Consider the following 10,334-nt stretch of genomic DNA (forward strand, 5'->3'; position numbering starts at 1 on the left):
ATAACGTCGACAATTAGGTACAGTCATTCCTTACTTTCGATTGCTGCATAACAGCGACGTTATATATTATATAACACAAGTGATCTGACTTAAGCCTATTGACACGGGAATTTATGCTCGCTTGCAGCTATAGTTACTTTATTTTCTTCACTCGGCAATATTATAAAACAAATAGGATTAGTTAGCATCTATAACATTTGCGACTTTCGGCCGTCGTAAGCATTTCCAGTGTCACCGTTCGACTTGTTCGTGTTTACGTGTCTTCCTTTCCGTATATTATTAACAGATAATATTCGTTGAAATTTTGCTCGCCGCACGTAAGGTTAAGCGCAACAATTAGGGGCTTAATGATTTCACACTATTCCGATTTATACATAGGAGTTATTTTTATGACGAAGATTTCCAACAAGTTTTGTTGTACGGATATCAGCTTTAAGTCAGTGCTGCGCTTGTACTAACATATCTGTACTGAACTAATATAAGTAAATTAATGAGACGTTTCCATTTGCGCACTCTCTTTAGCGTGACATTGAGCACAACCGGCAGTTTCAAGTTTTTGTCCATCGCGCACCAAACACTGACTTGTCCCGCAGACAAAATGATAAACACAAACATTAGCCTTTATTAACACTCTCTATATATTATGTGTGTGCGTGATGTGGAACACATCTGTATTCTTACAGCATTCAGGAACGTGTCCCTGAGTCGGAGTTCACCTTAGCTTTCAGCTGTGCCGGGATCGAGTATCAGCTATTCATGTAGGTAAAAAAAGGGTGAAGGTAGACAATGATTTAGTTTTGGTAGCCTATACGGTTCGCTTGAGAAGATCTGCGTAGGCATCGAAAGATGTCTTGATAGGAATGCTTTGGTGACTTGTTATCAATTTAGTTAGAATAGGTTAACGACTAGTTAAGTTAAACTGGCTTCGACAACTCTCTCTGTATGAAAAAAAAAAAAAAATTTTCGACAATTTGGAGAAAATGGCTAACGTCAATATGTAATAAATTGCATTGCTGTTAGCATATTGGGTTGATTAACCGTGGAATGACAGAATTTTAATAGGACAGCTAGTGGCGTTTATTTTCATGACTTACTAACGAAAGATTTTACGGACTGTACTGCTTTTGCGTTAGGTAAAAAACGACCACAAAATGAAAACGTCGTTGAAACAGTAGTTATCCCTTTATGGCTAACGAGGACTAAGCTACTATTGAATCCTTAAGGGCTAGGAATAATAAAGTCAGAATAGGTCGCAGATCAATAACGATGTCATTGTTATTTCCAGTCAGTGAATGAATTAACAACATTTAACTGTTATTGGATTTTTCTTGAGTACAGTAATTTGCCACCGAATTTTCCCTTCGAAGGGCCAACGCTGTCAGTTCGACCTGCGGCAGAACATCCCCTATTGGACGATACTTCTACAGTTTGTGGACTGGCTGATTTGACAGCTTTCTCAATTCACGCTTCCTTACCTGACATAATTCAGCAAGTCCTTTCTGATTTTATCACCAGACCGCTACTTAAACGGTTAGTACACATTTAATTTTCTTTCCGTCAGAAATGTATAAGTATAGAACGACATGTTTACTTTTTGTAGCTGCTAGCTTGACACACGACTGAATTGATTAACCTCCTAGCATGAGTCGTGTTAGCAAACGCTAATTGACGCATAATTTAAAAATAAATTGATTTCGGCTTTACTATTTTAATAGTGCTCGTTTTAGCATAATGTACTGTTTTGACCGGTGGAATAAAATGGCTTGTAACATACGGACAACAAGATCAGTTTCGATGATGCCGAATGTGCCTGGTCGTGTTAGGTATCTGTATTAGCGCCTTTGAAGGTGGGTTGAATTACCTGTCTCCGTACTGGGCTTGCTTTTAATATGAGCAGTATCTGCATGACACCGGTCGCGTTTACTCTCGAGTACTTGTCACATGTACTGCATATACTACATTATATGTACCAATTTTAATTTTCGAGCCGGTAGCAAGCAATACGAATTTTGCACCTAAACATCTTTAGAATCAAGTATCTCTCAATCCAACTTCGCAATCTATGAACAAACTCGTTGAAAATAATGTCCACTTAGTACGATCTGAATTGTTTCCGCCGTTAAACTAGCTTGCATACTGTCCACGAAACGTTTATATCCTCCCCAGTTAGTTTAGAGACGTTGTCGCAACAATGTGTCGTTGTCATGACAACAGTAGCGATTAGTGAAATAAATAGGCAAACTAGATAGCTTTTGTCTATTGGGCTCCATTGTAGAACTGACGTAAAATAATTGTAGAGTCATTCATTTGTTGCATCCCGAGTTGTCTGACCACGATGCCAGAATGACGATCAACATTGCCCTGCCACTTATGATGATCACTGCACAAATTGATAACAAATAAGATATAACATAACAATTTAAAAAATTTATGAGAGGTAATATAAATTTATTTCACAATTAAATTTTAATAAATTTAGATGTTTTTAATCTATATAAATATGTAATATATATAAAAAAAAAGAAAATATATATATATATATATATATATATATAAACCACATTAAGATGATATTCATATATTAAGGGTTAGGTCAAGGACCTTCTTCATATTAGTAATCTATTTACTTGTTGCTCAGTGCAATCCTAATATTCACCGCTCCTGCTGTCTGCGTTGAATCTATATGGATGTATTTAGGTCATTGAATTGGCACTATATGTAATCATCACTGTTTGGAAATGGTAAAAAAAGGGTTGAAAAATTGGGCTTTGATCGATACGCATTCGTACATACACCTCTCCGAAACCTCTTGCCAAATGTCGTCAACCTGATGTGCTCTTATCACAATTTAGTGCAACTGCTAGCCGCGCGGGGTACAAGTGGCAAAATTTAGGCTAATTTAATAGCTGACTTTGCTCGCTTTACGGAGGAAGTCTCTACTTCAACGAAAATGCCTAAAAGCCTTCCATCTATCTTACTGTTTTCCTTGTTTCTTACTTAATATTCAAACAACGAGCGTTTTATATCCTGTGCAGTAGGCCAATGTGTGATCCCGATGATTCCTGTTCACGCTACAAGAAAAATTATCTTTTGCTGTTTGCGATGGAGGGTATGTTCGTGTCATTGCGTCCCATCCTGCATCTGTGCTCGTTTTAGCCTTTGGCGGACGCTCGAAGCGTCCTCGAGTACGATTCGTCACTATCACGACTTTGGCTCCGGACGCTGTTTGGGAACTACTCCGTAGAATTGGTAGCAAGCTTCGAGTGCGTGTCACTTTGGCTTTTTTAGGTCATCACTAACTTTTTTTTTTTTATAAGAGAAGCAGTTCTCTCTCCAGCATCAAGGCCGCTATCGATTTTATATCTCAGATCGCTGTCGAATTCCCGTAGAAATTCTTTCTTCTGGAAAAGGTTTAAAGCTTGTCTTGCACTTATAATAAACATTCCCTATTTAGTCACACGGATGTCGTATAGCCTTGCACGGATGTTCGATTATGCCAAACACGCGTATATAGATATGGTTTATAAAAAAACTTCTGGCCACATATAATGTTGATTATATGTTAGCTGTTCTTCAAGCTAATGGATGGCTATAGTGTTGTTACACTGATAACGGGACATAGAGCATATGATAATAAGACGTTTGTGTTTTTCAATCAATCACAGAGTAGTCTCCGTACTGATGCAATGTTAACTCGCTTGCCTGTTAAACAGAGCAGTACGTACCGGGCATAGAAACACTCTGTTTCGGTTTCTGCTCGGAATCCGCCTGAAGCAAAGCTCAACGGACACAAACTATCGGGCACAAAAGTTAGCCCTGGCAATCGGCTAAATGGAAGGCTACCGGCTGAAAACATTATTTTTGAGCCTAACGCATTCTCGGTGAACGAATATTGTTGTGAATTGTTTTATGAGAATACCAGTTTTTTCAACGAACGCAAAGATTCGTAATTATCGGCTAAAGTGACCCTGCCTGGGTATTTAGGAAGAAAAAAGGGCCAATTTTTGCTGGTTAGCGATCGTAAATAGAAAAAAACTGGCTGTAAGCGCTAAAGATATTTGTCGGCTATGCTACAACTTTAGCAAAACTATCATGATTAAAATTGCTTACTTTAGCAGAGCGGTCGGATGACCTATATAGGCGCTCTTTTTGGTGGTAGAGTGTGCGGCTTTGTTAACAAGCTTGACTTAAATACTCGCTAGGCATGTAGGACAGCTATTGATTCGTTTAGAGTTGACAATCCTAAACATACATGCGTCGATTCGGCATCTTTGTCGGTATAAAAATGATCTTTTTAAGTTCTTGGATTAAATTACGTTATTGCTACATCCATAACTTGTTAGTATCGTAGTCTATTAATGTTCAACTTATTTCATTAAAGTCCTATCAATTTTCTTAATCGAAATCCTTTTTTTACTCATATGTCTATAGTAGACAACACTCATGTGTACATCACTATGAATAGTCTTGTACATGGATTGTTCACGGAACCAAGAGCAAAGGCCTGCTAGCATTTCCATGCTCTCTTTCTGTCCTCTGCCAAGCTTAGCAATCAAAGAATGGCCAGGCAGAGTCTTTAACGAACTATCCATTTGTTTATAATCGTATGTATATACTTGGTTTTTCTTTTTTTGTTTAATACGTCAACAAACTTTTATGCGAATTCACCCTTTCAGGCCAGAGCCTGCTTCGTTGTCTCCAGCTGTCGGGAGCATCACCGCATCTGGCGCAAGACCAAAGACGACGATGTATATGAACGGTAGCCTTCCTTCAGGCAATTCGTCTGGTGGCGTCCATTTGCGTTCAAGTTCAATCTACGCACAGGTAAACGCCCTTTCGATTGATGACCTTCGAGACTGGTCATCCGACGAGTTGAAGATCAAAGAGTTCGCCGAGGATCTACCGCATGTTTGTGAGCGGAAGGAAGCTATTCGACATCTCATCGAGTCCAACGAAGCAGTGGCCAAAGTAAGTAGTTGTATCGTAGTACGTTTTTAAACATATGTGACGCGTCAAGATTTTCGCGAGTAAGTTTTCGCAAGGAAGAAAAACGTTTAGATCGTCAAACCAAAGGGTTCACCTTATTTAGACTCAGTCGGACTAGAACAAACAACGTAGCGAGAACGGCGATAAAATTAAATACTGCATTGCATTTTTACTTAACTTGTTCACGGTCAAACCTCTGCTGTCAAGTGTACATAATTCCACATACTTCCACTAAAGCCTAATTTTTTGGATCTTTGAAGCCCACCCAGTTTCGCGATCAATTCTGTGACAAGCCAATTAGATTTTTTTACTATTATTTTAGAAATTATTTCAAATTTCATATTTTGAATTGCAGACAAATCTATCAGTAAAGAATGACTTGGACAAGAAACGAGGTGAGGTACTATCGCTCTACGAGGAGTTGACTCAACACAGAAATGAGTTTGATGCGCGGCAGCAGAAGTTTCATCTGCTCGAGCGATCCTATGCTCCAGAGACAATTAAAAACGAACTCGCCAAGGGTGCTCGGGAGGCTGAAAAAGAGAGTGACGAAATCGCGCAGCAGTTTTTAAACAGTAAGTAGTTCAGTAACGAGAATGACATTTTTGTGGTTTTTGTTATCTTTAACCGATCTTCGGCTGTCCGATGGCTTCCGGCTCAGAGGTCTCTTTGGCCTCGTCAACTAGTGAAATCGTATCGAAGATGACGAATCTATAGTGACCATGTAGGTCCGCAATCGTTTTCTTTGTTATTAGCTTTCCTGTCATCAGTGTGGTTAGACTGATTAGGTATAAACGTTAACCCAACGGTAGGTGTTAACCTGAAACAGTGACGGAAAGGAATAATAAGCAGTCTACTATACCGATAAGACGTAGACGATAAAGTTAGTTGTAAGATTTATTTCGATGCAAATGCTCGTGGATAATTGAATGTTTCTATGTCTTCAATAGTCATTTCATGAACGATTCATGATGTATCAGCTAAATTTATTATCGGCTAATAAATACTATCAAAACCTCACGTTAAAAGTTGATCGCTTTTAGGAGTATAACCTGTGCGAAACCTAACTGTGGCTTTTTAATTTATTGAAATAAAATAAAAATTAAATGCTACATAAATGCTAAATACACACTCCATGTTGAGAAAGTTGAGCACTGTGAACGTTAAGATCTGAACTGGTTCAAGACGTTCTAAATCCGTGACTTTATAAATCTTCCTAATCTCGAAAAAGCGGCTACTCGGAGCCTATATATAGCCATATATGTTTGTAGTGTAATTGTGTAATTCAAGATCTAAGGGGCAAACGTTTTGCTTTGTTTTTTCTTATCATTATAGCTATCCTCATTTATAATTACTGTAGTAAGTAAAACGTAGCAACTTTTCCCTGTTACCCATGTATGTTATTCCTTTTTGTTAACGAGTTGGCATTAGTCCACTATGGCGGGTAACCTAACGACCCACGCTCCATTGTTATGCTTTACAGAGGAGCTCAGCGTTGACGAATTCTTGAAACGCTTCATGAAGACTCGGACGCTAAGTCACGAACGAAGCGCCAAGGCGGAACGACTTCAGCTCCAGTTAGAAGCTCTGCATAGGGCCGGGTTTTAAATCGTAACAAGCCAGCTATTGCTATTAACGTAATTCTTAGATGATGATGATGATAAATATTCACATGTATTTGCGCAAAAGCAGGTAACTGGAAAAGGGGAAGATTAAAGCTCCAGTAGATCTTGAATCATCACCATCTCTGGATATCTACGGGTGCGCTAGATAGTGTAAAAGAAAAGTGTCAGAGATACATTTAGGCAAAACCATTTCCTATTATAGAAATAGAGACATCTATTAAGAAACCGTTGGTGACGAAGGGCGGCGTCATGATCATGAAGATGCCTAATAATCTTCTTTCTAGAAGTATGCGAATCGTTTACGAAGAGAAACCAATAAGTTAGCTACTGCAGAGAGCGACGATAATATACAAAGCGTCTGTACATATTTTTGTAATATAAACAATAGAGGCAGATGATCAGCAGCTAAAAGTATAACACCGAGGCCGGAGCACCATTGTGAACGGCATCGTTGTCACCATCGAACGCGACTCAGTAAAAACAAGAGCTGTTCTATATATATATATATATAATATTGCCTACGCGGGGGTCTGGACGGCTAAGCCCTTAGTTAAAAAACACCGAGGATCAAGTTCCGCCAATGACACATAACTACGCAACCTGTGTAAATATATATACAAGAGAAGAAGAAAGCTTTGTATGAATGTGATTTTCTGACTGTTTATTATGCATGAATAAGGTGAAGCCGATTTAAATTCAAGTTATAGCCGAATATCGGAGAAAGCACGCCATTATATGTTAAGCATCGTGTTAGTATAATAATACATGGCAAGTCGCTGGGGGCGACATGATCTGGGTGCCTTATGCGAAGTGTGTTACCGTGCTAACCATAACAAACAAACATGCTCCCACACTGATTCATGTTTTAACCAAAAATGATCATCTCAAAGTAATAATCAGAAATATGAGGAATTGATATTATCAAGGCCAATAGCTGTTTGTATGGTTGCCTTGCCATCTCATAGAATACCCCAAATAAAGCCTACCCCGTTTAGACCTCTAACTGAAGACAGGTCTTTGATGCCGTGTCTGAAAGAAGTAATTCTGAGGACTTGTCTATAAAAAAGAAGAAAAAAGAAAAAAGTGTCAAATAAAAACCTAAAAAATGAGAACGACTCGATGCGATGGTGGGAGCATATTTAGACCACGTGGGCCGAGCACAGCTTGAATATTTCGTCACGATTGGTCTGAGTCTGGATACCAACCCAACTCTATAGCATAGTATTAAATAAAGGGCATTGAAAGAGATATTTGCGACAATGGACTTCGTCATGTGATTGAATAGACGACCTGATTCTTTTGATCTTCAAATGTAGCTTACTTACAGCTTTTTCTTCATTGCCTACCTATCCGTTTCGGTTCTTTTAATACGCTCTATAGAGTACTGACTACACAAAATAGCGTACGACAGGCAGTAGCTATCGACCGTGTTCATTACCTGGTGATTTACATGCATTACTACTAAGTCCAAAACAAGAGCAAACACATCTCTCCAGCCTTCGGTAGTGGTTCGCATTCTGTCTAAGACGGTGATTTGCACAAACAGGTCCCTGCTTAGTGTACACTGCCACGGCTGGACGTACATCCTTTTTTGATCGTTCGTTTGTACTATTGCTAGAAGCACAGAGAAATCAGCCGGCGCTATTTGAGAGCAGACGAATGTCCAATAGAATAACAAATTCTGTAATTGAATGAAGTTACATGTTAAGGCGATACGGTAAACGTATGGAAACTCTACCCGCAAATCGAGATATTGTCAACATTCGATTAACTTCAACAATTTACAACAGTTACCTAAAAGTCTAAATCGGTACGCTTTCTACTTAATAGGGATACAGAAGATCTGAACACTAAAAGAATGAACGTAGTTTACTGTCGTATCTCGCGTGATCGATTGAGGTGATGTAAAAGACGTGATCTGGTTTATCTTACTCTCATTGCGTGTCGTGTAAGTATCACTCTGCAAAGCTTCATTTGAGCCTGTACATATACATGGATCAGTCACGACTGGCACAAAAGGATTTGATTTTTTTCCATATAGACGAGGAGGCTACTCAACTTGCGTGATAGTAGAATACCACCTTCGGTCAATTTAAGTTTTATTGTTAGCCCCGGTTACATTTTTCCGCTATGTATCTTCCCTAGATTATTTTTCTCATCGACAACACACACCAGTTTTCAGAACAGTACAGATGTCTAACACATGTCCACGCATTCCCAAACTTCGATATTTAATATGGCTAGATCATCTTGTACAGACATAAAAGACAAGTCGCGAGGCAGAGAATAGATAAGCAGATTTATTTGCTATTGCTGTTATATCATTGCTCCATTTTGACACTACCGTAGTAATATATAAAACAGTTTGAATGTTCCTATTCAATGTATATATGTATAATTTCTGGAGTGTCGAAATGAGATCTTAGGTCGCTGAATAAATATTCACTACTAGATAATTTGCTAATTATATTTAGTGCAGGTACCAACCTAAGTCTACTGCATCTTATCAGAAAAAAGACATTAAAAGATATTTGCAACCTGCATAGCTGATCTTCGGGGCTTGTTTAAAGTTTACACATCATTTAGCAACAATACGGACGTGGCGTAGGTTTTGTCAAAGACAAAGATTCCCTCTTCAGAAAAATAAGGCGTTGTTATTTGTATTACTGTAAAGTGCTAAGATGTAACTAGATATCTTTGGTTTATAGACTAAGTTAAAGGATCCTTAAACTAGTTTTGAGTTCAGAACTATTGTTAGTATTCTCACTGATAATAGAGAGCTGTTCCGTGGTACCAGACAGCTGCTTCCGTATCGGGGCAAACACAGTGTCACATTCAGAGGTGGTCAAGTATTTTTGTTTTGTTAGGGCTAAAATTTCTACGTTCATTAACTAATAGAGCCATCGAAATAAAAAGTCAAAGGCTTAATTAGCAGTTGAACGTATGATCGCAAAGCATCTGTTTGCATAGACATACGTTCCAACTGCAAGAAGTCTGTTTGTAGATTACGACAGTTTCTTTCTTTGTTGCTAGCATAGATCTAAATTTTTGTTTTCGTTTGAGAGCTTTCAAGCTTTAAAATTAACCCCGAAGTCAAAAGTCCTTATAGGGGAAGCATGACAAAAGTACAGTGACTACATATGAACACCATATTGAACACGGCTTACCCCCCAACAGCGATCTGTAGCCATGATCCTGCATCGAGACAGAATGTTCTAAACGCAGCAAAACGTACAGGGCCCAGACACTCTGAAATCACTCCCCATTCATCTCTAAGGGCCAGTGTCGATTTGGAAGACAATTGTAGGTGCTTTCGATGCAATTCCTGCCCTTTTCCGCGCGCCTCAAACTTCACCGTCATGATTAAGGTGTCTACAAACTTCGGTATCATTGGGGGTGAGCCCGTGTTCATTGATTTCATTGGATTGCATGCATAATAAGCAAGCGAAACATATATCGCTGACATTGTTAGCGCTATTTCAAGTTTGTATTGAAGGATTTTTAGTTCCAGTAGAAAGAGTAGTGCGCGGTTGTTTACTTGCATGAGCTGAATAGAAACTGAAATTCATCTTAGCCGTTACCGTTATAATAAGACCAAATTTAGAACTAGCTCAATCAGGGCTAAAGAGGGCTTAGTTATCTAATTTCTGCGGAGTTATCAGTCGCAGCGCCAAAAACAGATATGCCTTAAGCAATTCCTTGTTGCATTAGAGCTTTCGTCAA

General features: G+C 38.8%; 1 protein-coding gene across 3 annotated transcripts in view; it reads left to right on the forward strand.

Moving 5' to 3' along the window:
- Window positions 1-7,260, forward strand: part of Vsp37A (Vacuolar protein sorting 37A) — a 12,539-nt gene extending 5,279 nt beyond the window's left edge. For all 3 annotated transcript variants that reach the window (XM_086971397.1, XM_086971398.1, XM_022846098.2), the window contains 5 exons: window positions 684-758; window positions 1,339-1,530; window positions 4,677-4,968; window positions 5,342-5,561; window positions 6,470-7,260. In XM_086971397.1, coding sequence (XP_086827523.1) covers window positions 684-758; window positions 1,339-1,530; window positions 4,677-4,968; window positions 5,342-5,561; window positions 6,470-6,594 — 904 coding nt within the window. In that variant the 3' untranslated portion in view covers window positions 6,595-7,260. The remainder of the gene's footprint in view (window positions 1-683; window positions 759-1,338; window positions 1,531-4,676; window positions 4,969-5,341; window positions 5,562-6,469) is intronic.
- The last annotated feature ends 3,074 nt before the right edge of the window (window positions 7,261-10,334 follow it).

The sequence above is a fragment of the Varroa jacobsoni genome, unplaced genomic scaffold, assembly GCF_002532875.2.
Source record: "Varroa jacobsoni isolate VJ856 unplaced genomic scaffold, vjacob_1.0 scaffold_1210, whole genome shotgun sequence".
In the NCBI taxonomy this organism is placed as follows: Eukaryota; Metazoa; Arthropoda; class Arachnida; order Mesostigmata; family Varroidae; genus Varroa; species Varroa jacobsoni.